Here is a 26,020-nt window from a genome sequence, read left to right as displayed (position 1 = left end):
TGACATTGATGGTTCAGGACCAGAAGTTTCATCCTCTTCCTCTCCTTGTCTGATTCAAGTGAGAATGTAAAAGCAGCAAAGAGTCCTGTGGCACCTTATAGACTAACAGACATTTTGGAGCATAAGCTTTTGTGGGTGAATACCCACTTCGTCAGATGCATGTAGTGGAAATTTCCAGGGGAAGGTATATATATGCAGGCAAGCTAGAGATAATGAGGTAGTTAAATCAGGGAGGATGAGGCCCTGTTCTAGCAAATGAGGTGTGAAAACCAAGGGAGGAGAAACTGGTTTTGTAATTGGCAAGCCATTCACAGTCTTTGTTTAATCCTGAGCTGATGGTGTCAAATTTGCAGATGAACTGAAGCTCTGCAGTTTCTCTTTGAAGTCTGGTCCTGAAGTTTTTTTGCTGCAGGATGGCCACCTGCGAGAATGATTCTGGTGCATCAGGAACTGGCAGTCCTTCTCCGTGGGGTACTGGGCGTATAGCTGATGGAATGTTTGGACAATGCACAGTCCACTTTTTCTTCTTTGACACACCTTTCCCAACTGGAGGCACCATGCAGAAGTAACAATTGCTGGTATGATCTGTTGGCTCTCTCCAAATCATTGGAACTGCAAAAGGCATAGATTTCCTTTTCCTGTTCAACCACTGGTGAAGATTTGTTGCACAAGTGTTGCAGCATATGTGTGGGGCCCACCTCTTGTCCTGATCTCCAATTTTGCAGCCAAAATCAAGGTGATAGGCTTTCTTAACCAGAGTGGTTATACTGCGCTTTGGTGATGCAAAAGTCACTTAACCACAAACATAGCAAAAGTTATCTGCACTGTTCACACAAGTATGAGGCATCTCTGCTCACTTTGGCTAAACAGAAATGTGTCCCTTTGCAAAATCAAACACTGACAAATAAGAGAGCATGACACTGTATGATTTCTAGAGCTGATATAGGGCAATTTGTTCAGCAGAGTGATTGATGTAAGCTTCGTTATGATCGCATCGTCCATGACTTCTAGGAATAACATGATGCAATTCATATCATGTATGATGCAATACCAGCTTCAGATTGCATCATTCACTGTTTTGCCTAAAAAGCAAGTACTGTCCAAACCCAGTCATAGATTTATTCATAGATCCAGTCAAAGATGAATTTTAGTCATTTCTGGTTTAAATTGAGATCCCTTCCCTTTATAACTCACTTATCCTCCGCCATTCCCAAGTCAAGGCCCAATAGCATATCTTGAAAACTAGAACCAATCAACAATTTTAAGCATCATTTTCATTCTCAGTGACCCAGAATTAGTAAAGCTGGACTACATTTATTTCACAAGCATTTTGGCTGTAGAGCAGTGTTATTTAATAACAGTAACTGTTGAGATTCCAAAAGCCAAATTACATAACTGTTCAAAGAGAAACTGTCAATGTCACACACAAAATATACTGTAAATATCCTTAAATCAAACTCGACTTTCTCCAGAAGCATTTCTGTATTTTACCTATATACATATTTTTTCATGTGTGTATGTGTACAGTGTAATCAACATTTATTGCAACTTATTCATAACAATACAATCCTTTCAAGAGTAATTTTAAGTAATGAAGTACTTGAATTGTTTCACTTCCTGGACTGTAATGCTTCATTTCAGGATAATTACACCCTCCCTGTGATGTATTTAATTCTCAGTACCATAACCCTCTCGTGATGTAGCTCCTGTCTGGGAGCTCTGCTGAGGCTAGTGGCATTATGATCAGAAGGTGACACACTGACATGAGCAGAGACACATGGGGGAGGGTGGAAGATGAGGTAACATGGAGGCTACCAGAGTCAACTCCCTCTCAGCCTCTCCTATCTGCCACCTCCCAGAGTCAGTAATTCTGATAAATTGTTCCCTGAAATCTCAATAGCCCCAGTATGAGAAACAATGATTAATGCAGGTACCTTAGGAGCTGCAGTGCCAACCCCCTGTCTTGACAAGGGGGGTGAAGAACTGCAGTAGAAATGGGTTAGGCTGGAGAGGGCAAAGCTGATGCGGGACTGGGAGCTGAGTTGACCAACAGACCAGAACTCATGCTGCGTTTGGGAGAAGTCAACAGGACTGGGTAGAGTCTATTTTCCCCATTAACCATTCTGCCATGTATTTAATTTAGAAACTTTTCATTCGCATCTAAACACCTTGGAGCTAAGCTGGGTTGATGCATTGCCACTTACAGTGGTTCAGTTTTAATTAGGTGCTTAATCATGCAACACTAAGCAGTCAATAATGGGTGTGCTTTCATTCATTAACTTGACTGCGTGCTGTGCATCGCTTTTAAAAAAAAGATGGTGTGAGCGAGTGTCAAAATTGTAGGCATTAAGAAATGGTAAGTAGGTGTCAGTTCATTTCTCATGCGTTTATCTCCTAATTTTAATTTCAGTTTTGAATCAGTATTAATACCATGTAGTTTAAATAGCGTTAGGGTCCATTTGTATAATTGTTTGCAAGATTTCAGTGGCTATTGTGAACCAGCCGTCTTAATCTTTTATTTTGAGATTCCTAAATACAACCCAGCGCAACACTCCTGAAAGTCTGCAAGCCCTGGGAGGTGACATGTTCCTTAGAGAGCAAACACCTGATGAGCCCTTTTGCCCTAAAAAGTGCATTTGGCTCTTTGACATTGCTTTATCCGCCCCACCAGAAAATGCTATAGGTAACCAGGTGATTACAGCCGACCTTCACTAGGTACAGTTCTACCAGCTATGGGCCAACATTCGAACGGTTCTGTTTGTTTTATCTTTCACTCAGCTTTGCAATTCTTAGATCCCATTTAAAAGCTGGAAGTGAAATAACCAAAGCAAGTTAAGAAGGGAGCGGCATTGGGCATAGGTGGGAGTAAAACAATAAATGGAAAGAACTGACTATGCAAAAAGGAACATCCCAAACTATCAGAGCCCCAGACCCCTGTCCAACTGAACCCACCCCAGCCAGGCATATCAAGCTGGGTCCCTGAAAAATCGCCCATCCCATCTGGCAGTGAATGCTGCATGTTCCAGATGGAGCTATGGTGTGTGCGTCTGCTCTGCTGACATGCTGCTTTGGTACGGAATGCACCACGGCCACAGGGAGCAGAGGCATGGACTCCTACAAAACACCTCCCCACTGTCTGCCATCCCCTCCCTCACCTCCACATGGTCATTCTCAGCTTATTGCTAACAGTTCCTCCCAGCCTTCAGCACTATAAATAAATAAAACGGGATGTTACAAAAGGTAAATTGTGCCAGAGAAACCTGATCTGGATGTCAGTAAGGCATTTGATACAGTTCCACACGGGAAACTATTCGTTAAATTAGAGACGATAGGGATTAATACGAGAATCGAAAGATCAATAAAGAATTGGTTAAAGGGGAGTCAACAAAGGGGTCATATTGAACGGTGAGTTGTCAGGCTGGAGGGAGTTACTAGTGGAGTTCCTCAGATCAGTCTTGGGACCAATCTTACTCAACACTTTTATTAGTGATCTTGGCATAAAAAGTGGGAGTGTGACACAAAGCAGGGAGGGATTGCCAATATGGAGGAGGACAGGAAAATCCTACAAGAAAATCTGCATGTCCTGGAAAGCTGGAGTAATAAAAATGGGATGAAAATTAATAGTGCACAAATTCTAGTTGTCAGTCCACAAGTGCATAATTTTGCAATAAGCCGGGGATTTATCAACTGGAACTGACAGAGGAGGAGAAAGATGTAGGTGTATTGGTTGATCACAGGATAATTATGAGCTGTCAATGTGATGCGGCCATGAAATAGGTTAATGCAGTCCTAAAATACATCAGGTGAGGTATTTCCAGCAGACACATGAAAGGGTACTGTTATACAAGGCACTGATGAGACCTCATCTGAAATACACCTCTACCTTCTGGCCTTAAAGTCTGAGAGTCTATAAACTATGCTTTGTGTTGCACAGACACTGATGGAGATCAGGGCCCCATCGAGTAGCACAGGGCAGAGAACCTGACTGAGATCAGCACCCCCATTGTGCTGGGCACTGCACAGACAGAGAGGGACAGTCCTTGCCCCAAAGAAATCACAATCCAAGTAGACAATGGGTAGAAGGAAAACAGAGAGGGGCTGTAACTTCCCCAAGGTCACCAAGCAGGTCAGCTACAGAGCCAGGAAAAGACCTCAGTAATGTCAAAGCCCCGTCACCCACAGCTTGGAAAGGTCCCCAGACCTCATTGTATTAGGCTACAGGAAGAGATGGTTTGTCCATGGATGCACAGGCTGTCTTGGCAGGGCAGCTCAGCTGCAGTCCCTGCACACAGCTGGGGTGTGTGCCCTGGGTCAGGAGAAGTCAGTGTCCAGCCCTGTGGGGTTGTGCTCCTGGCTCATACCTCCCTGTTGCCCCTCCCTTGCCAGCTGCACTGTTCAGCCAGTCCCAGGACTCAGTGAGGTCACTCCCCTCCCCCTCCTCCAACCACACCAAACCTTCAAACCGGGACATGGTGCACCAGTGCCAATCAGAGTGCACTAGTGTAAATTCTGTCTATACTAAGGATTTGCACCAGTGCCTAAAACAGCAGTGTGGCAGAGACTTTCAGTACCCAAAACAGCAGTACGGTGGCACTAGAACTGGGATCTATTTCTAGCTCTGTCACGGACAGCCTGGGTGACCTTGGACACGTCAGTGTTACTCCTCACAACTTTAATCTATTTACCCTGCTGCCCACTCACTGGGGTCTCCTCTCTCTCCAGAGCTGCTCACCACAACATAATATCAGCAATTCAGAGGAGAAAAAAAAAGTGACAACAAAAAACACAGCATAAAATGACAATACAAAGGAAAAGAAAACACAATGCTAACTAATACACCCTAGGACAATATTACACAGTGAAAAATAGCTCAACTCAAACCACCACAGCACAGGCACCAAACACGCTGAGGCAAAACAATGCACCATAAAACTGCAACACAACATGGTGCAATCACAGTTCCAAATGGCACCATGCAAAACAGCTCAGCGTAGAACAGGACACAGCACAAAAGAGAATTATTTCATTGTAGGCCTGGATGAGATCTTGAGAAGTCATCTACTCCAGACTCCTGTGATGAGTCAGGACAAAGTATCCCTAGACAACCCCAGACTGGTGTATCTCTAACCTGGTCTTAAAAACCTCCAATGAAGGAAATTCCACAACCTCCCTTGGAAGCCAATGCAATGCAAACACAGACCAAAACAACGCTGTACACACACAAGCTGGGCTTAGGGTTGAGGGGAGAGGCAAGAATTCAAACAATCTGGGTTCAGTTCCCAGTTTTGTCCCAAATTCTCCATGCAAACTTGAGAAAATTACTTCAGCTCTTTGAAATTCAGTTTCCCCATCTGTAAAATGGAGAGTCGCCTTCCATCATTTGCCTATTTAGCCTTTGATCTTTTTGTGGCAAGGCCTCTCTGTCACTGTGGGCATGTCTACACTGCAGTCAGACACCGGTGGCTGGCCCGTGCCCTCTGACTTGGGCTCACACAGCTCAGGCTGCAGGGCTGTTTAATTGTAGTGTCAATGTTCCAACTGGGGCTGCAGCCCAAGGTCTGGCACCCTCCCACCTCGCAGGGTCCTACAGCTTAGCTCCAGCCTGAGCCTAGACACCTACATTGCAATTAAACAGTCTCTTTGCCTGAGCTCTGTGAGCCTAAGTCACCTGGCATGGGCCAGCTGGGGGTTCTTCATGGCAGATTAGAGATACCCTTGGTGTCTGTTCAGCATCTGTCACAATGGGGACCCTGATCTTGGTCCGTGTCTGTGCAGAGCCCTGCACAACAGGGGTCTTATCTTAGTCGGGGACTCTGCAACTCTCAACATTACAGGATCCCTGATTTTGTTTGGGGTCCCTGCAGCATCTGGCAAAATGTGGGGCCAGGATCCCTGTCAGGGTCTGTGCAGTGCCCAGTACAGTGGTGGGGCGTGATCTAGGTCACGGTCAGTGCAGGGCCAGGTCCAACAGTGACACAGATCTCAGTCGAGACCTCTGAAGAGCCCAGCACAATGGATGCAGCAGTTTGGGTCACAGTCATGCGCTGCCTGGCACAAGAGGGGCTGTGATCTCGGTCCAGGTCTCAGTTTTACCTGGCACAACAGTGGGGTCTGATCTCACCTGGGGTCTCTTCAGCGCCTGGCAGAACAGGGCCTAGATCTCAGTTGGAGTCTCTGCAGCGCCCGGCAGAACAGGGCCACGCTCAGTACAATAAGAGCCCTGATCTCAGTCAGACACCTGGAGAGAAAAGCGGGAAGAGTTTTGAGAATTTGATATGAGTATTTCAGAACTGAGGAAAAAATGGGGCACAAACTAAATATTTGCCAATATAAGAGATAAGTATCAACATGTGAGGAGATTTTATATCACCACTCAAGAGAAAAGATAGGAAATTTAAGGGGATTATACAGCGATATTGAACCAACAACAAAATGGAATGGATTCTTCTTGCCTCACACTCACAGGGCCAGGAGGGAGCCCTGGGTGATAGTTTTTCACAGGGGAAAGGAGTCGGGCTGGACTTCAGAAGGTGGGCTGGACTTCAGAAGGTCGCTGGGCTGTGGGGAGGGGCTGACAGTGGGGTCTGGAATTTTGACTAGCAGGTGCTGGGGGGTGGGGGAGTAGCTGGGACTGGGAATCCTGGGGCTGGGTCATCTCCATGGGGGACACTTGCTCCTCCCTTCTCTTCCTGGGCCTTCCCATGCCCTGTTGCCAGCAGAGAGTGCCCCTCCCCCCCAGCTCAGCCCAGAGATGTCCCTGTCTCAGGGCTCCCCAAGCCTCTGCCCAGTTCAGAAATCACTCAGGGGAACCATTTCCCACCTAAACAAGGACAAATCACTCCAGGTAAAAATGGGGGGAAACACCCCAAACCTGAGATTTGAATTGGCCATTGGTGAAGTGGAGAGAAAATGGGGCAAAATCGGGGGAGGGGAACAGGGAACTTCTCACGGATTTGAATGGGGGGGCGGTCACCCTGGATGCTGCTCGTTCCTCTCTAGCGAGAAAGGGGCAGGACTGGAGAGGATGACGGGGTCCCCACAGGAGGGGGCAGCGGTAAAGCCGAAGGGATCTCAGCCCCCCTCCTCCCCACTTTCTCTCCTCGCTCCTCGGGGGCCACCTGCTCTTCCCCTCCCCTGGCCATGTCCGGGCTGCACAGTCATTTTCCACCCGCCCCTTTCCCAGGTCTCCCCACAGCCCAGTCTCACCCCCCGGCAGCCCCGCCCCCAGCCCCACGCAGGGACCCCAGTGGGGCCGGGCCCCTCCGCCCGGGACCCGCCGTGAGACCCCAGGGCAGAGCCTGGCCAGGCCCGGGGGGCGCTGGGCTCCTGCGGGGACAGCAGCTCCGAGCCGGAGCAGATCCCGGCGCTGCGAGATGCCAGGTCCCCCCCACGGACACTGGGGCAGAGTCCGCCCCGGCCCCAGGGCTCGCTCCGGTACCTGGAAGCCGCAGCTCCGCCGCGGGGCAGACACAGAGCGGGGCAGCCCCAGGGCGGCTTCAGCAGGAGCAGGGCCCGGGCCGGACACGGGTGGGGGAGGGGGGGTTAATGAAGGTCTCCCCGGCACAGACCCTCCTACTCCGCCCGGGCTCCCAGCTCACAATAGAACAGCAGCAGCGCGGCACACTCCGCCCTGCCCCCCCCCCCGATCTGTGCATGCCCAGAAACAGGAAACGCAACCCTGAGAGTCAGGAACTACATCTCCCAGCCTGCCCCGGGGCCGCGCCCGTCCGCTCCAGCCCAGGAAAGGGAGGGTTTCAGCAGCCGAAATTGCGCATGCTCCATGCGAGCAACAGTGGGGGCGGGGGAACAAAGGTGGTTCGTCCGTGTCAGCCTGGCCTGGGTCGAGCGGCTGCTGCTCCCCGGGTCTGTGCGGGGGGGCGCGGCATTAACCCCTCCGTGCCCGGCCGGGGGGGAGGGGCTTTCTCCAGCTGGGACCCGCCCCCGCCCCGGCCCAGAGCTCCCGGTGAGTGAGAGACCCCGGGGGGGCCGGGGGGCCGGGCGCGGAAGTGACTCTGCCCCGGGGAACCTGGGAGAAGCCTCGGAGCTGCCTCAGCCCCAGTGGAGCTGCAGCAGGATCCGCCCCGCCCCGCTGGGATGCGGGGGGGGGGTATTGCTCCCCATAACAGTATGCTACTCACGGGGCACTGAGCATGCTCAGTAACAGCTGCCGAAGCCGCTGCCCTTCTCCCTGCACGTGTCAGCCGTAACGTTCTGCTGAGCGCTAGTGACGGGCTGGGAAGGGGCGATGGGAGTAATAGAGAGCAGGGGGGTGGCCAGGGTCTGAGCAGGAAAGTCATGGTCGTGGGGTCCAGGCAGCTGGCGGCAGGATTAGGAGGGAGCTAAAGGGAAAATCACGGCTGGGGAGGAGCAGGAGTTGAGCTCCTGGGGCGGAGGGGGTCAATCGGAATTGCACAGAGGGGAATGTCATAGGGGTGGGAAATTTGAACTATTTTGTGCAGCCAGGAAATTCCCATGGAGGAAGTAAATTCACTGAATCCTTCCTTGTTTGTGCCACTTCCTCCCACATACAAGGTCTCTCAATTTTTTCCCCTTTTCTCTGATTATCACAGGTGGCTATAAAATCCAGGGAGATTCCCTCCAAATGATCAGCTCTCTAATCTCCCCCAATTTTGTCCTGGTCTCTCCTTACTTCTCAAGTGTCAATTTAAAATCTCTCCGATGTGGCAGTTTTTCCCACCCATTTTATCTGCAGCGATTTGTCCTTATTTAGGTGGGAAATTGTTACCGTGAGTCATTCCCCAGAACATGGCTGCCCTGGAGTGGGGATGGGATGAGAGATCCATTCTCTACCAGGGTGGGGACAGGAGGAGCATGTGTCCCCCATGGAGACTGCCCAGACCCCAGTTTCCCAATCCCACTTCCTGCCCCCAAACTACCAACACAGTTTCCCCCATCCCTCAGTTGCCAGTCACTTGCCCATCACCTGCTGCTCCCCCTTCCTTTTTTCAGAGAGCCTTCCAGCCCCCCACCCTCTTAAATCAGCTCCTCAAAGGGCTCCCTGCTGCCCATGTGAATGGTGGCAGTGGGGGGAACCATCACTGTGTGTTTGTTTATTGGATAGTCATAAAATTCAGTCAAACACTCCCCCTTTTCCCTTTACTTGTTTAATAGCAACATAAAATCCCCCTCAGACCTTGTTTTTTTTCGCTCATGTTATCAGTTGCTTAGCTTGTGACATGTTTTGCTTGCAAATCTCAAGGACTGATATAAAATACCCTAAACATTTGCCCCACTTCTCTTTAGTTGTCTAAGTCTAAGTGAATATCCCCTGAGATTTTTTCCTTGTCTCTCTAATGATAAAATACAAAGAAAATCTCAGATTTAGACCTTTCCTCAGATTCTTGAACAGGGATATAAAATGTTTGCAAATGTTGCCCATTTCTGCTCTATTCATTTATCAAGTATTTTGATGTGAAATACACTCAGATTTTACCTTATACCAACAACTGGTATAAAATCCCTCCGATTTTACACTTTCCTTTCTATAATTGGCAAAAATGGATCCAAAATTCCTCAGATTTCCACCCTTTCTCTTTCATTTCTGAACATTGATCTCAAACCTCAGGATTTCCCTCTTTCTACGTCATTATCAAATACCAATTAAAAATCTTTTCATGTTTGGGGCTGTTCCCCATGTTTCTAAATCCCAGCAACTTCTTCCTTCAAGGGAACCTGTTGCCCTGAGTTCTTCTCCATCCTGGTTGTTGCAGGGGGTTAAAATGCCCAGTGATCATCTTTCCCCTCTCCTTTGAGAATCATTTGTTCCCTCCTTTACCTCTGTTAAAATGTTTGCTGAAGAAAGAGAGTAGCCACATATTTAATACCCATCAAAGCCAGAGGCTTCCCCCTGTTTGGGGGGGTCAGTGGTTCCCAGCTGGTAACAGGAGAGTTGGCTGGACCCTTTTTGTTTCTCCAGCTGGCACAGGATAAGGAGGTCACTCTGAGTGCAGTGTGGGTCCAGAAGTATCCCAAACCCCATGACAAATGGTTTCTGTGAGGGGTTGATTCCCACAGTGCTAAGATGTAGCCACCTTGGGGTGGATCCATGGTGACTATTATTTGCTATTGACAGGGCATGGACATGTCTTACTTTTCTGCTGAAGGGCAGGCAGGGGTCCTAGGCAGGCAGTGAGTTCCTAATTGGGGTCCCTGGCTGGTGGGGGCTCTTGGTGGGGGGAACTCTTTGGGATTCCCAGCCTGGCAGTGACGATCTGGTGGGGTTCTCTGGCCAATGGGGCGCTGAGGGGTATCTGGGGTCTCTGGCCAGGGATTCTGGGGGTTAGGTCCTAGGGACCCTGGCTGGGGGTTCTGGGTGCTGGGGGTGTTTGGAGACCCCTAGATGGAGGCTCTGGGGGCTGCTACTAACCATGTTCCTTCTATCTCATCAGCTTGTGCCAGAATCCTGGCACTGCCCGGCATTCCCCGGCCAGGCCCAGTTACCATGATAACTTTTTATCCACTTATCAAACATTATGAAGTGAAATGACAGATTTTTGCTTTTCTCCCCTCTTGAAAACTACAGGAACTTCTGGTTTCATAGGGAAAATTCCTGCCCTGATTCCTTGTCCTAGATCTGGGGGGTGAGGGAGGTGGGAAGGGGTCTAGCACTGCTATACTATGGCACTATCTTCCACAGCATTCTGGACTCATTCTTTCTGAAATCTGTATTCATTGAGAGAAATGTTAATCCAAAGTCACTGTATGGAAAGACAAGGAGTGACTCCAGATGGACAGTGAGGCAAATGAGAGCCCCTCCTCACAGGGAGAATCTCATTACCTGCTCTCCCCAGAGAGCTAATGGAGGGAAGCTGCTCAAACGCTCTGTCCATCTGCTCAGGATATTGGGGTTCAGCTTCCTGGGTCGGACGCTGTAGCCTCCATTGTGATCTGGGAGACTAGGCTTAGCAGCTGCTGCTCCCCCAGCGGGGTTTTGTGCTGGGAAGTGACCTTAATTAAAGCTTCTTCTCTGCCCAGCCCAAGGGATGACTTTCTCCAGCTGGTACTAGCAGATCTGGGCTCTGTTAATACAAATTCTGAACCACAGACTCCAGGTAACAGACCTCAGAGAAAGTGCTGGGGACTGGCAAGAAAGTGACTCTGCAAAAACAGCCCTTCCCCCTCTGCCATTTCTCCTCTCATTAGCAATTGCCAGGAGAAAATCCAGCCATGGGAGAGCAAAGCCCCCAGGAATAGTACTTTCCCAGCCAGAGGGACAGGGAGACAGGACAGGAGAAGGAGAGACTGAAAGGGGCAGTGGGAGAAATGAGTGTGGGGAGAGGTTTCCAGCTCTCTAATCCACCCAGACACATGTATTGCAGCATCTCTGGGCACAATCACTTTCCAGTGAACAAGCAAATGATCAGACAGAGGAAAAGCCGGTTCCTGACTCCATATTCCTCCTGCTGGGGTGGGGCTGCCATGGGGTCAGTGTCCGAGGGAATCCCCCATAGTGACTCCTTTGGGTTATGCTCTTTTCTAGCCTTGTGTTCAGAGACAGAGGGCAGGTCTATGCTACCACTGGATCGGCAGGTGGTGCTCTCCCATCAACGCCAGTACTCCACTGCCTCAAGGGGCGAATGTGGAGTCGATGGGTTAGCAGCACCAGTCAGATGCTGCAGTAAGTTGATCTAAGTAAAGCGACTTCAGCTATGCTATTCTCATAGCTGAAGTTGTGTATCTTAGATCAACCTCCGCCTCCAGTGTGGACCAGGGTTTTGCTATGGGATGAGGGAGGGAGAAAGGAGGCTAAAAATGTGCCTGTGGGCTTAGCCTGGCAGGAGGGGCCAGGTCTACACTGTAATAAAGAGATCAAGCATTTTCACAGGATGGCAGAATAAAGGATGTCTGTCTGCAGGGAAAGAGCCTGGGTGAATTGTGATGTGAAATTAGCTAAGGCCTGTTCTGTAACCCCCACAACTGTTCTTCTCACCCTGGCAGGCTGCAGAATGACATCCATGTTTCAGTCAACCTCATCCCATCCTCCCATGGAACATAGGAGAGAAATGACTGCAGAGGAGTCAGTCCAGGTAGGGATTATTGCGGGGTTGCTGGTGGGCTCCTGCTGGAGGGAGAGGGACAGGGACAGCAAACACAACAGAGATGGGAAGGTTTGCACAGTCTGGTTTGGAGGTTGGAGCAGGGCAGGAAATGCACAGGTTGGGAAAGGGAGAAGGACAGATTGTGGCAAACCTGCTTGGAGTTGTTTAATAAATGGCCTAGACTCTAGGAGCAGATCCATGAGATTAGGAAGTTGAAATGCCCTCAATTCTGGAACAGACAATAACCCACCTACGTGGGACTAGGAAAACTGACCAGACTCCCAGTGCTAGAGCCTGACCCGACTTAACCACTGGTTGCTGAGAGATATGAAGGGGGCACCCACCAGTCAGACTTAGGGGAGATTCCCCTCCCTTCATATCCAGCTCCTCACAATGAGGAGGGTGTTGGGCTTCCTACCCTGCTACAGGCTCCATCTCCTGTATCAGTCTGTGGCTAGTAGGTGTGTGATGGATCTGCTGGGAGAGACAAAGAGGTCTTTCTTCATCCCCTCACCCTAGTGTTTCCAGGATTCTCTGAGCAGGTGTGGGGTGGGACTCTGACTGTCATCCACCAGAGCTTCCACTTCATTGAAAGTGTGAGTGGGGCAGCAGATCCTGAGTGTTGGACTCTTGCTCTTTCAGGGGCTGGTGACCTTCGAGGAGGTGGCTGTGTATTTCACCAGGGAAGAGTGGGCTCTGCTGTACCCCGCTCAGAGAGCCCTCTACAGGGATGTCATGCAGGAGAACTATGAGAATGTGACCTCGCTGGGTAAGAGTTCCTGTCCCCTCGGTTCTTGGAAGGGGAAGTGAAGAGATATGGTTCATGCCACCCACCCCATGCCATCCCAGTACTCTGCCCTGTTTCAGCGTTACCCCAATATGCCAGTGACACACATACTGCCAGAGACCCTCCCCTGCTGCAGAACACTTTGGGAACAGCGCACAGGAGCACTATTACACAGTGTCAAATGTCTCCTGTTTGCTCAAGTAAAACTGGGGCTTAGGTCCAGCATAACGTAAGAACATAAGAATGTCCGTACTGGGTCAGAGCAAAGGTCCATCTAGCCCAGTATCCTGTCTACTGACAGTGGCCAACTCCAGGTGCCCCAGAGTGAGTGAACCCAACAAGCAGTCGCCAAGTGACCTCTTTCTCCAGCCATCCATCACCCCCCTCTGATAAACAGAGGCTAAGAACTCCATTCCTTCCCCGTCCTGGCTAATAGCTATCAATGGAGTTAACCTCCATGAATTTATCCAGTTCTCTTTTAAACCCTGTTATATTCCTAGCCTTCACAACTTCCTCGGGCAAGGAGTCCCACAGGTTGACTGTGCGTTGTGTGAAGAAATACTTCCTTTTGTTTTTTCTAAACGTGCTTCCTATTAATTTCATTGGGTGATTCCTAGTCCTTGTGTTACAAGGAGTAAATAACACTTCCTTATTCACTTTCTCCATGCCAGCCATGATTTTATAGACCTCTCTCATATCCCCCCTTTGTCTCTTTTCCAACCTGAAACATCCCAGTCTTTTTAATTTCACCTCATACAGAAGTTGTTCCATACCCCTAATAATTTTTTTGTCCTTTTCTGAACCTTTTCCAATTCCACTATATCTTCTTTGAGATGAGGAGACCACATCTGCACACAGTATTCAAGATGTGGATGCACCATGGACTTATAGAGGTGCAATATATTTTCTGTCTTATTATCTATCCCTTTCTTAATGATTCCCAACTTTTTGTTTGTTTTTTGACAGCCACTGCACGTTGAGTGGATGTTTTCAGAGAACTATCCACAGTGACTCCAAAATCTCTCTTGAGTGGAAATGGATAATTTAGACCCCATAATTTTATATGTATAGTTGAGATTGTTTTCCAGTGGGCTGCACTATGTTATCCTGACATCTACAACTGCTGAGCTCCTGCATTCAGTGATATCCCTGCCCTTCCTGTTCCCTTTCTCCCCTGAACCCCATCAGCCCATGGTTCCTGTTCCCAGCTTCCCCAGGACTCTCTCATTGTCTCTGGACCTGTCTATCAGCAAGAAGCAGTGCCAGGGACACTTGCCCTCTGTCTGGAGTCTTTGATTTCGGGGATATGGATTTACTTTCTCTGTGTTTTAGGAGAGTCTTTGAAATTGAGTGTCTGTGATATTAACCACAGTGCAATCTGGACTGTTGAACAGCTGTGTCCCCTTACTTCTCTGTCTGTCCCTAATGTGGGTTCGGATTAATTTTTAATTGAGAGAGGAGAATTAAAACCAGACAAACTGAAAATTTAAAACACTACGTGGCTGTTTATTGACAGGGAGAAAATCACAACTTGGGCTGGGGAAGAGCACTTTTACCAACTAACAGTATTATCAGAACAAGCACATTCACACAACTTGAAGCAATCTATTTACATTTATTAACAAGTGTGACAAAGTTCCTCCTCTACCTTGGTGGGTCCTGCTCTTATTGGCAGATTTGCTCACCTCAGTGATCTCCCCCACAGTCTGGATCAACTCCTCCTGTGTCTGATCAGGAGTTGGGAGGTTTAGGGGGAACCCGGGCCTGCCCTCTACTCCGGGTTCCAGCCCAGGGCCCTATGGATTTGCAGCTGTCTATAGTGCCTCTTGTAACAGGTGTGTGACAGCTACACCTCCCTGGGCTATTTCCCCATGGCCTCCTCCAAACACCTTCTTTATCCTCACCACAGGACCTTCCTCCTGGTGTCTGATAATGTTTGTACTCCTTAGTCCTCCAGCAGCACACCCTCTCAGTCTCAGCTTCTTGTGTCTCTTTCTCCCAGCTCCTATCACACACTTCCTCTCCTCTGGCTCCTCCCCATCTGACTGGAGAGAGCTCCTTTTAAAACCCAGGTGCCCTGATTAGCCTGCCTTGATTGGCTACAGGTGTTCTAATCAGCCTGTCTGCCTTAATTGGTTCTAGCAAGTTCCTGACTACTCTAGTGCAGATCCTGCTCTGGTCACTCAGGGAACAGAAAACTACTTACCCAGTGACCAGTATATTTGCCCTCTATTAGACTCCTGCATCCCACTGGCCTGGGTCTGTCACACAAGGAACCAAATAATTTAAAATTAACTGTTCCCTAAAATTTTAAAATAAATACACTAAATTAAATGAACTGTGTGCACATTAACCAAACACTATAAAATATACCAACTAGTTGCAATAGCTATTAATAAACTCTCATATACTATATATACACAACTTTACACCAAATAACAATAATATACACAGTTCTGTACCAAATGAGGGAGGGAAAAAGAGAAGAGGCTAAGCAAAGCACAGAGTATTTACAGAAATTAGAATGCGAATACAGTATTCCAGGCGCAGCTGACCAGCAGTACAGAAACCAGAAGCATACCGAATCCGTAGAAGGTAACTTAGAAAAAATAAATGTCACATCCTGAGCCAGCTATATCCGGAGGAGACCCCTGGCTGAAGGGTTGATCAGGTCCTTCAGTCAGTGTGTGGATACTCCTGCAGATTCTGGCACGAGGCATGGTTTTATTCAAAGGCTCTCTTACACTTGTCAGAATCTGATTGGTCCCTAGCTCCTACGCCTTCCAGGTTCCGAGCTGGTGCCATCTACATAGATAGAATCTGCACACGGCACACTAGAAGCTACTAGAAGCTGCACCCAGCATGCTAGCATGATTTTGCACACAACCCTAATTTGACCTTTTGAACTGAATTACAATTGGTGAGATTGGATCCCTCTGCTCACGGTACACTGGTATTATGCACATGGCACTAGCCTGATCCTTAGGTGACCAGGCAAAAAGAGCGGGAAAATGCACACGGTACTATAGTGTTGCACACTGCACCTTAAGGTAGCACGCAGTACTACGGTGTTGCACACGGTACCAGTGTGACCTTTTAGATGACTGACAATTGGCCATACAGACACCATGTTAGAACAGAGGCCTTTGGGCTGCGACATTCCCTAGGCTGGGGTGCCTTTTACACTGCTTTACTATGAGAACAGCCACTCCTGGGCAGTTAACATACTGTCTCCAGCCTGTAACTCACTCCCAGCCACACAGTGTTGAGTGCTGCTAGTCAGTGACTCAAATTACGCTACACCACCAGAGAACCCCAGAAAATTCTCTGGTCCCAGACTTTCTCCCAGAAATGTGCATCTTGCACTGTCCAGCACACTACTGAACAATGCAAGCTCATATGAAATCTGTCATTTCATCAGTGGAAAATGACATGCGCCAACCTCATCATTCCAAATGGAGTTTCCAACACACTCGAATCCAAACACACTGGTTAGATAAAACAATAAAGCAAAATTGTTAACTGCCGGAAAAAAAAATTTTCAGTGGCTATGGGTAATGAGGTATAAAAGTCAGAATTGTTTACAAAAGAAATGCAAGATAAAACACAAACTAACGTCTAAGTTAGCAATGTGGGGTAAAAGATGACCACCCAGCTGATTTTGAATCAGACAAGCCGAGGCTCCTTTATTACTATAACAAAATTACAAGTATGCATACAGGGAGAGACAATGTAATCCCATGCAAGAGGTAGGCTACTCTGCCCTTTGCAATTTTTACTAAGCTTATAAAGGTTAAAACCACAAAACATTATATTGATTACACAAGTTATTTGCCTTTTCTGGTAAATTAATATTGCAAATCAGCAGGTTATTTTACTATTAGTTCAGTTTGGGGTATTTCCTGTTATTGTTCTTTTGCAATTATGCTGATTGTTTTATAACCCCCCTAACTGCAATTACATATTGCAAAAGCCATTACCATATAAAATATTGCAAATCAGCAAGCTATTTTAACATATTTCATGTGTTTTGACAGTGATTGAGCTGGTCATGTAGTAGCCCCTCCTTGCAGTTACCCTGAGCAAGCAATAATTATTACCCTATGTTTGCCTATAGCTGAGCTGGCACTTAAGGGACCCCTTGTCCCCCGCCCAGTTCCTCTTTTGTCAGTGCTTCATACCCCGTTTCTTCATACCTAGTTTCATCACACTCCAGTGTTCGTTATGCCTCAGTGCTTGATATGCTGATAACCCCATGCTCAGTCCTCGGGATCCAACAAACAAAAGCTTTTATTTAGCACTTGGTCTGTTAGAACCTGAAGTTCGCACATAAGTCCTGTAAAAACAGCTACAAAGCCCATTTAACTATAAAATAATGGCAAAGCTTTTTTAATGAGAACCATACCATGGGGGGTTATATTCCTTATCAGCAAGCTAAAATGGATTCAGAGCAAATATTTTTCTCACCGTGTGCTGGGATAGACTGGCTTTCCTTTCATCAAGGACTCCCCCTAACCTGCCCCTGCCGCCTAAGTGCAGTTCTTCAGGATTTGTCATGGGCAGAGAGAAAGGGGGGAGAGAGAGAGTCCCAAGCATTTTCCTCACCTCTTTTTATAATTCAGTCCTTTCTACTAGAAACAACGTCAGTTCTCTGCTGAGTCATGGTGACAGGCTGTCTGTTGGAGATATGAGTTTCCAGTGTCCCTGTGATGGAATGTAAATATCGTCTTCACACCTTCCCCCTGCCAGTGAATGGCTGTTTGACCAGCTGTTTGCCTTGCTGTCTCTGAGGAACTAGTCTCTGGGTGTTCCCCAGAATTGTAACTTTTTGTAATATCATACAGTAAAATCTCATAACTTTACATGCAGTGTTGCTACACATTTTAACAGGCGGATAATATTCAGTAGATTATGCGATTTCAAGTGATACTTCACAAACCATAGTGCTTACAAAATTATTCATAATTTTCCAGAAGAGTGAACATAGGATTACAGACTGACACAGTGTCTGTCTATTTGTGTTCCCAGCAGATATGTGGGTATTTCAATCCCTCCTAAGCAGAGTGTTCTGCATCTTCAAGGACCTGGGCAGCTGGTTTTGGGAATTCACTGGTTTACTAAGTGTGACACTGTCTGGAATTGAGACACTTTATATTATTATTACTTTATTATTAATACCAATATGATAAAATTGCAATGAATTGTGCTAAATATGCCATGTTAGGTGTCAGGGAAAATGTTATAATTTTCCAAGTACGATCATTTTGTTTATTTGTATCACCTTTGTATTGTGAGGTATAGATACGTAGGGTATATCTGTATTCCAGACTGTGGACTGTGTTTCTGAGTGACATCCCCAGAGCTATTGGCATCAGCATTGCCTACCCTGTTTGATGGCCCATCCAGGGTCATCAACTGTACAATGAACCCATGGAAAGGACCAAGGGGATACACCTATTGAGTCAGCAAGACATGCCTGTGTACTGAGACCTCCAAGGCTTTTCCCTGCCATGTGCTGTGAAGCTTGAGTTTGGGACACAGGAAGTACAAGCCACATGGCACAAGGAATATAAAGGGCAGGTGCATCATCTGCATTTTGTCTTCAATCCCTCTTCCTGCCTCTGGAGCAACTTCTCTACAAACCAACATAGGCCCTGACTCTCTTGGTGCTCTGCACCCACCGGGGAGCTCAGCTGTTGGCAACTGATAATTAGCTATTTAGGATGCTCAGCAGCCCTCAGCAGCTCTTTGGCTGGCTGTGGCCAATCAGCTGTTTGATGCCAATGCCCACCTATCAGCTATTTTCCCTGCAGTTGCTGAAGCTCCCAGCTGCAATGCAGGCATGTGTGAGTCCTTTTAATTTTCAGGGCTTGGCAGCTTCTGGGCTAGCTGTGGAGGGGTGGGCAGCCTCTCGGCAGGGAGCTGAGGGGAGATGGCTGGGACAGCTTCTTGGCTTGCTCCAGGGGGCTGATGAGGGCAGTATGGGCTGGAGAACCAGTTTCTCAAGGACTGAGCCAGCCATTCTCAGCCCACCCTGGTGTCTCCCCCAGGACCTGTGCTCCGCCTCCAACCAGGAGAAAGCAGCAGTAGGTCCCCTTAGTGCTGGGCAGGGGAACAAACCAAAAGACATTGCTCCTTTAAGAAAAGTTTGCCCTGGTGTCTGATGAGTGAACTTGGGCTGAGGCCAGCTGCTCGCCCCCTTCTGATGCTCCAGCCAGCCAGCTGGGTGCGCCCAGCCATGGCCAAAGGTGAGAGGGGCTTCACTACAGCCCTAGCCTCAGGTGCAGATGAGCAGCCCCCCTTCCCAGCCTGGACCCTGCCTGTGCTCTGGGAGCTCCCAGCTCCTACAGTTCTGACCCAGGTCCTGGGGCTCTGCATCCATTCCCCCATGCGGGGGGGTGGGGACAGGAGGGGGCAACACACCACCAGTGCTTCTAGCTGCATCATCCCCATGGGCTCTTCTCCATGGCCGGCTCTCATGCCTGGGAAAGTAACGCTTGCTCCCCTCAAAGCTGTCTCCCCCTCCCTAGCCCCTATCAAGCTTGCCTGAGGGGCTTTTCCTCCCAGAGAGGAAGTTTATCCCCTCGCCCACCGATCAGCATTTGCATCAGGAAAGACTGATTTCCTTCCCCTGGATCCATCCACCCCCATCTCCTCTGCAGCTCCCAGGGAATTCTTTGTGCTGCATTCACCCCCCCGTATCAGCTTCAAGTCAGGAGACATGGCCCTGCTTCACCTTGGGACGCTTGAACTCGTCTTCCTTTGGGGTGCTGCGCTGCTGCAGCCCGGGGGAGGAAGCAGCCCCGGTGGAGGAAGCAACCCCTCCCCCCACCTTTTTGGCCATGATCCCACCAAGGCTCCCTGACCACAAAAGTTGCAGAGTGTGTGAAGGAGTCAGCGAGTGAGCTTCAAAGTGGGGGTGGGCTGCAGTCTGAGGGACTGGGAGGCGCTGGAGTAACACAGCAGCCATACAGCAGGATGAATAAATGGACCTTTTCTCTCTCTGGCTCAGGGTGGGCAGTTTCTGGGCTGGCCACAGTGGGCTGGTTTGGAAGAGACAAAGCTGCTTTGAGTGCATGGGTGGGAGCAGGCACTAAACAGAGGCACCAGGAGGTGGGGAGCAGAAAGAGAGAGAGATGGGAGAAGGGACCCAGGTAGAGAGCAAGAACTGGGAAACATCAGGAAGGGGAGATACCAATTATAGACACACTTTCAATAACTAGACTGAAAGTGTATAAATAGGTTGAAAATAGCCTCCCCTCAAAACTGGCAGAGTACCCCTCCAGCGCAAGAACCCTCTCCCTTACGGCAGGAGGGGGTGGAAAGGAGTGAGCGGTAGGTAGGAGGCATTTATGGCAGGGGGTTGGTAAGAAGGAGGCATTCAGGAGAGTCTAGGGAGATGGGGCAGGAAGAAGTACAATGGGGTCGGGGCCAGGATGGGGCACCCACCAGCAAAACCAAAAGTCAGCACCTATGCAAACTGAAACCTTGAACAAAGGACTGCATGACCCATCCAAGCTGTGGCTGTTTTCCAAATGGACTTCCAAGCCAGCAACTTACCAATACTGCTAAGAACCTGATATATAGATTTCTGAATGTATCTGACTGCTTTCCCATTTAACAACTTTCTTTCTGTTTCTTGTTTTCTTTCTCTTTCTTATCTAAACTTTTAGTTTAGATACTAATGTATTGCCTGGCATCATGGTATTTTCGGTAAGATCCAAACCCATACTGACTTGGTAACGTGACTGGCCCTTTGGGGTCAAAAGAACATTTTGTTTATGTGCACAGAGTTTTTAAATAACCTCTCACTGTACTGGATGTGGGTGCTGACTGGGAGTCAGAGAAGTGGAATGCAGTAAAGGGGGCTGTGTGATTTATTTTTTCAGCTTCTCAATAACCTGTGTGGGGATTCAGAAGCACAGTTTGTGACTGGTCAGTGAGTTTAACTTCAGTGTTAGCCACCAGTTTTGGGAGCATCTGCTCTCTCTTTTTCAACCTGCCCTGCCCTAGGCATTTTCAGTGAGGACTGCCCCAGGTACACCAGGTCACACTAAGCACTGAAGATAAATTAATAAATGTTTTTTATGACCAAATCTTAAGAAATCCACCGAACTCCTTTGTTTTCTTTTATCTGAGCAGGGTTTCGAGTTTCCCAACCTGATGTGATCTCCCAGCTGGAACAAGGGGAAGAGTCATGGGTCCCAGACCTCCAGGGTTCAGAGGAAAGAGAGATCCTGAGAGTTCCCTGCACAGGTGAGGAAACATTAAACCATCTCAGAATCTGTAAGTACCTGAAGGAAATATCTGGGATGCCCTACAAGCCCTTGAGAGGTCTCTCAGTTTATTATTTTCCCTAGCAGGAGTCATATCCTCAGGGTAAATATAGTTCATGGCTTCCTATAGATCCTAGCAGACACGAGGCATTAGCTTCCTCCCTTCCCCCTGCAAATTTGGATGGGATGCGGAGGCTGAATTGATCCCCTCCTCTCCTATTTAGGGGAAGAGTTGAAGGGAGTTCAGTTCTTGATTTTTATTTGATCTCCCTCCAGCGCTCTTTTTGGTTTGGTCTTCCCCTTTCCATCCCTGTTTGAGGTTTCTGTCTCTGTCACAGCAGGTGATGCAATAGTACGTGAGAAAGAGGAGCAGAATTCTCAGCAGGAAAATGTTGAGCAGGTGGATAAACACAGAGAATTATCGCAAAGATCAAAAAAAAATGTGTCGAAGAGTCATGAGCAGGGAAAATCGTGTGAGACTCAGCACACACCAGAAAGAGAGCAGGGAAACCAGCCACGAGAGAAAATGGGTAAATTTATTTCCTGTTGGGGAACTCAGAAGAGCATCAGGGAAACCACAACACAGCAGGAAATCCTCATGGGAAAGAGGGAAAACACATGCAGTGAGTGTGGGAAAAACTTCACTCGAAGATCAGCCCTGTCTGTTCATCAGAGAATCCACACAGGCGAGAGGCCCTATGAATGCAGTGAGTGTGGGAAATGCTTCACTAGCAGTTCAAACCTTTCTAAACATCAGAGAATCCACACAGGAGAGAGGCCATTTGAATGCCTTGAGTGTGGAAAATGCTTCACTAAGAGCTCGGCCGTTTCTGAACATCAGAGAATCCACACAAGGGAGAGGCCCTTTGAATGCAGCGAGTGTGAGAAAAACTTCAGTTGCAGCTCACATCTTATTAGGCATCAGACAGTCCACACAGGGGAGAAGCCCTATGAATGCAGTGAGTGCAGGAAAACCTTCAATCGCAGCTCACATCTTATTAGACATCAGACAGTCCACACAGGCGAGAGGCCCTATGAATGCAGTGAGTGTGGGAAAACCTTCAGTTGCAGCTCACATCTTATTAGGCATCAGACAGTCCACACGAAGGAGAGCCCCTATGAATGCAGTGAGTGTGAGAAAACCTTCAATCGCAGCTCGCACCTTATTAGGCATCAGACAGTCCACACAGGGGAGAGGCCCTATGCGTGCTGTGAGTGTGGGAAAACCTTCAGTTGCAGCTCACACCTTATCAGGCATCAGAAAATCCACATAAGGGAGAGAACCTATGAAAGCAGTGAGCGTGGGAAAATCTTAGGGCCCAAAGAAGTTTTGTGAAACCCCACTTCCTAGTTCAGTGTGTCTCATTACCATTCCAGTGGATGCCAGAGTTAGATTGAGAACAATCATCCTTCACCGTTTGGATCCAAAGAGAGGGCACTTCATAGGACATTCCTTCCCCGTGGATCCCAAACTGGCTGCCTGAGTGGGTAACAAGGACTTCCAGGCTGTAGAAATGATAGTAACCAATGAGACAACAAATGTGTCAGGCTCCAATTTCAGACTTCTGGATACTCACATGTTGAGTCCTGATTCTAAGGTTTCGTGTCTGATGCACTGGCTACACAATTAAGCTGATGTTGGTGCAGCTGTAGCACTGCTATTACAGGTGCTCTCCGCCAATGGGAGAAATCTCTCCCCAAGAACTTTATTAGTCCAGCTCGCACAAGCGGCGGTGGCTATTTTGCCAGACAAAGCGCTCCTGCTGATGTAATGTTATCTCACAGGGGAGGAGGTTTGTGTAACTACATTTCTCACCGGTGTGTATTTTTCACACCTCTGAGCAATATAGTTATACTGATAAATGTCTTTAGTGTAAACTAGACCTTAGTTTTCTCTTGTTTTATGTATTTACATCACTTCTCCTCTACCTCCTCCTACTTTGAAAGATTTAAAAGTGTGACAAGAGAGGTATTTTTCCTCATGATGCAAACATTCCACCAACACACATGGCAAAAGAGCCAGAGAGATATGAACTCACAGAAGTGGTTGGGACCCAAGTTGAGACAAACCACAACTTGAGCTAAGGTTCAGTTGTTGGCAATGGGGATCACAATAAAGCTACTGTACAAGAAGAATTTGTGATCTTTGAATATGTTATTGGTACCAATGAAAATGAAATCATAGGTGAAGTTATTGGTTAAAGAGGGACTAATTGTTTGATAATCTGAATTATTTTGGAAAACGGAAAGTTGTCTTGTTTTTTGTTTTGTTAGTCATACAGGAAATCATGGCTAATCTTAAAAAGTTAATTTGATTTAATTTACCCTGTGTAGTGTAAGGAGTTCTGGTAGAAAACTTCCCTTCAAAGGCTGGGATGGGAGAATGTGTGTGAGAAAGAGTGTATAAGAGAATATTGGCCCAGTATAGATTTAATTTTTTTGTATTTCAAATATTCAAATAGAACTTATTTTGCTTAGCTTCAAAATCAATTTCTATTAAACGGAAAACTACTCGAGGAGACAAGTTGTTTAACTTTTTACCCACTTAGCCTGTAAGGGTCACTGACTTCCCCACTTCTCTAATTTGCAAAGGAAAGACCTGACATCTGTCATAGGATGTGTCCAACAGGTACGAAAGCTGCAAACTTCAATCATCAATATCAAGGAAAAGGCTGGACTCCACTGCCTTTCATATCTAAAACCCATCTGGATGCTGATCTGCAATGAAAAACTATGTTGACATAGCCACATCTCTCAGGGGTGTGAAAAATCTACTCCACAGAGAAGTAGTTAATATTAGTCCCAGTGTAGACAGGGTTGGGTTGAGTTGTCAGAAGAATACTTGCAGTTTTTGAAGTGTAGACATAGCCTTAGGGCTGGTCTACAGTACGCGATTATTTTGGAATTAGCTGAGTTAATTCAAAATAAAACTGATCTCATCCACATCCCAAATCGTGTTTTTTGATTTAAAGGGCTCTTTAATCTGGTTTCTATACTCCACCTTGGCAAGTGGAGTAGTGCTAAAATTGAGATTGCAGTTCCTGATTAGAGGTACTGTGGACGCAATTTGACATTATTGGCATCCGGGAGCTATCCCAGAATGCTTCCTTGTGAGCACTCTGGACAACACTGTCAACTCCGATGCACTTGCCAGGTAGGCAGTAAAAGCCCCAGGAACTTTTGAATTTCATTTCCTGTTTGGCCACTGTGGTGCGTTCATCAGCACAGGTGACCATCAGGACAGTCCACCATCACAGGCGACCATGCAGAGTCCATCATCATGAGAGACCACGCAGTCCTGGATTCACAGATGAGCTCCAGCATGGTCTGAACGAGAGGTACTGAATCTCATTGCATATTGGGGAGATGAATCTGTTATGGGAGAACTACGTTCCAAAAAAAGAAACACAAATACACCTCTACTCTGATATAACGTTGTCCTCAGGAGCCAAAAAATTTTACTGCGTTATAGGTGAAACTGCATTATATTGAACTTGCTTTGATCCACTGGATTGTGCAGCCCCACCCATCCCGGAGCACTGCTTTACCATACTATATCCGAATTCGTGTTCTATTGTGTTGCGTTATATCAGGGTAGAGGTGTATGTACGCTAAAGTCTCCAGGGCCATGACAGAAAGAGGCTACTCCAGGGACACAGCAGTGTCATGTAAAAATCAAGGAGCTCAAGCAACCGTGTCAAAAAGCCAGGGAGATGAATGGGCTCTCTGGGTCACAGCCCCATACATGCTGCTTCTACTGTGAACTGCATGTAATTATGGGGGGTGATGCCACTGTCCATGGACACGTGCAAGTTGGGAGTTGCACGAAGCAGGGAGAATGATCTTTTGGAGGAGGACAGTGCACAAGCAACAAGTGGGGAATCTGTTTTCCCTCATCAAGGTTCCCTCCCCACTCTGAACTTTAGGGTACAGATGTGGGGACCTGAATGAAAGACTCCCTAAGTTTATTTACCAGCCTAGGTTAATAGTAAACTGCCACTACTATGTGTATTCCAAATCTTAGGGGAGAGCCACTTGGAACTCTGCCTTTCCCCAAAGATCTCCCAAGTCCCTAACCTGTCCTTTCCTGGGCAGCCTTGAGACTGATTTCCACCCCCAAGTCCCTACACCCCTTTTCCTGGGTAGGCTTGAGAGTATACCCTCACCAGTTAGTCCCGGCAAACCTGGTGTCTGAACTTTGTGACTTTGTCCTCACCCATAACTATTTCACATTTGGGGACAATGTGTACTGGCAAGGGAGGTATGTGGATCCCACCAGAAGTTAAAATGATAAGTAAGGGAGGGGAGGCTCTACTAAAGGACCTGGGCAGCTTCAAATACTGTACAGGAGGATTTCCACTTCTGAGCCATGAAAATAGAAATTGACTTTTCCTTTCCACATTTATCTAATATTCAGAAAGGGAATCTAGCACCTGCCTTCTAGATCTGAACACCCTCAAAATTCAGGAGTGCTCAAGCTCAATTTGGGCAGCTGTTACTTCATTCTTCCCAAATCAAATAAGCTGATCCACTGTAATTTGCTGTAGAAATAGTAGGATAAAATTGAGCAACAAATGCTGGGGTCTTCCCAATGCTAACTGGGACTGGAATTGCTATTTTCAACAGTCATTACCATTCTTTTTTAATTTTGTTTGTTTAAAAGGAAGACAGTGGTCATAGATTATTAGGGTTGGCAGGGACCTCAGGAGACCATCTAATCCAACCCCCTGGTCAAAGCAGGACCAATCCTCCAATAGCCCCCTCAAAGATTGAACTCACAACCGTGGGTTTAGCAGGCCAATGCTCAAACCATTGGCAAATTCCCCATAAAAACAGAGTGGAACAAAAGAATAATAAAGGCACCTCAACTTTTCCTCATTTATGTAGGACAGTCTTAT

General features: G+C 47.6%; 2 protein-coding genes across 3 annotated transcripts in view; one reads left to right on the top strand and one right to left on the bottom strand.

Moving 5' to 3' along the window:
• The window catches only part of LOC127036700 (zinc finger protein OZF-like), a 237,886-nt gene extending 230,251 nt beyond the window's left edge, over positions 1–7,635 (bottom strand). The window contains exons 1-2 of one of the 2 annotated variants that reach the window (XR_007770207.1): positions 7,439–7,635; positions 5,129–6,238 (exon numbers count right to left, since the gene is read on the bottom strand). The gene's annotated coding sequence lies outside the window, so the exon portion shown is untranslated. The remainder of the gene's footprint in view (positions 1–5,128; positions 6,239–7,438) is intronic. The other variant, XM_050927827.1, reaches the window with a different exon arrangement.
• A 230-nt stretch (positions 7,636–7,865) lies between these two features.
• Positions 7,866–22,809, top strand: LOC127036704 (zinc finger protein 184-like). Its single transcript, XM_050927834.1, has 5 exons — positions 7,866–7,963; positions 11,959–12,047; positions 12,702–12,828; positions 20,989–21,102; positions 21,461–22,809. The coding sequence occupies exons 2-5, from the start codon at positions 11,967–11,969 to the stop codon at positions 22,456–22,458; spliced, it is 1,320 nt and encodes a 439-aa protein (XP_050783791.1). The 5' UTR covers positions 7,866–7,963; positions 11,959–11,966; the 3' UTR covers positions 22,459–22,809.
• The last annotated feature ends 3,211 nt before the right edge of the window (positions 22,810–26,020 follow it).

Source organism: Gopherus flavomarginatus, chromosome 18 (genome assembly GCF_025201925.1).
Source record: "Gopherus flavomarginatus isolate rGopFla2 chromosome 18, rGopFla2.mat.asm, whole genome shotgun sequence".
Taxonomy (NCBI): Eukaryota; Metazoa; Chordata; order Testudines; family Testudinidae; genus Gopherus; species Gopherus flavomarginatus.
Note: the sequence above shows the minus strand (reverse complement) of the source record. Positions and strands in the feature narration are given on the sequence as shown.

Coding starts and splice junctions, on each gene's coding strand:
- LOC127036704 (XM_050927834.1), top strand. CDS start 11,967: ATGACATCCATGTTTCAGTCAACCTCATCCCATCCTCCCATGGAACAT. Junction 12,048..12,701: donor CTGCAGAGGAGTCAGTCCAG/GTAGGGATTATT, acceptor TTGCTCTTTCAG/GGGCTGGTGACCTTCGAGGA. Junction 21,103..21,460: donor CCTGAGAGTTCCCTGCACAG/GTGAGGAAACAT, acceptor TCTCTGTCACAG/CAGGTGATGCAATAGTACGT.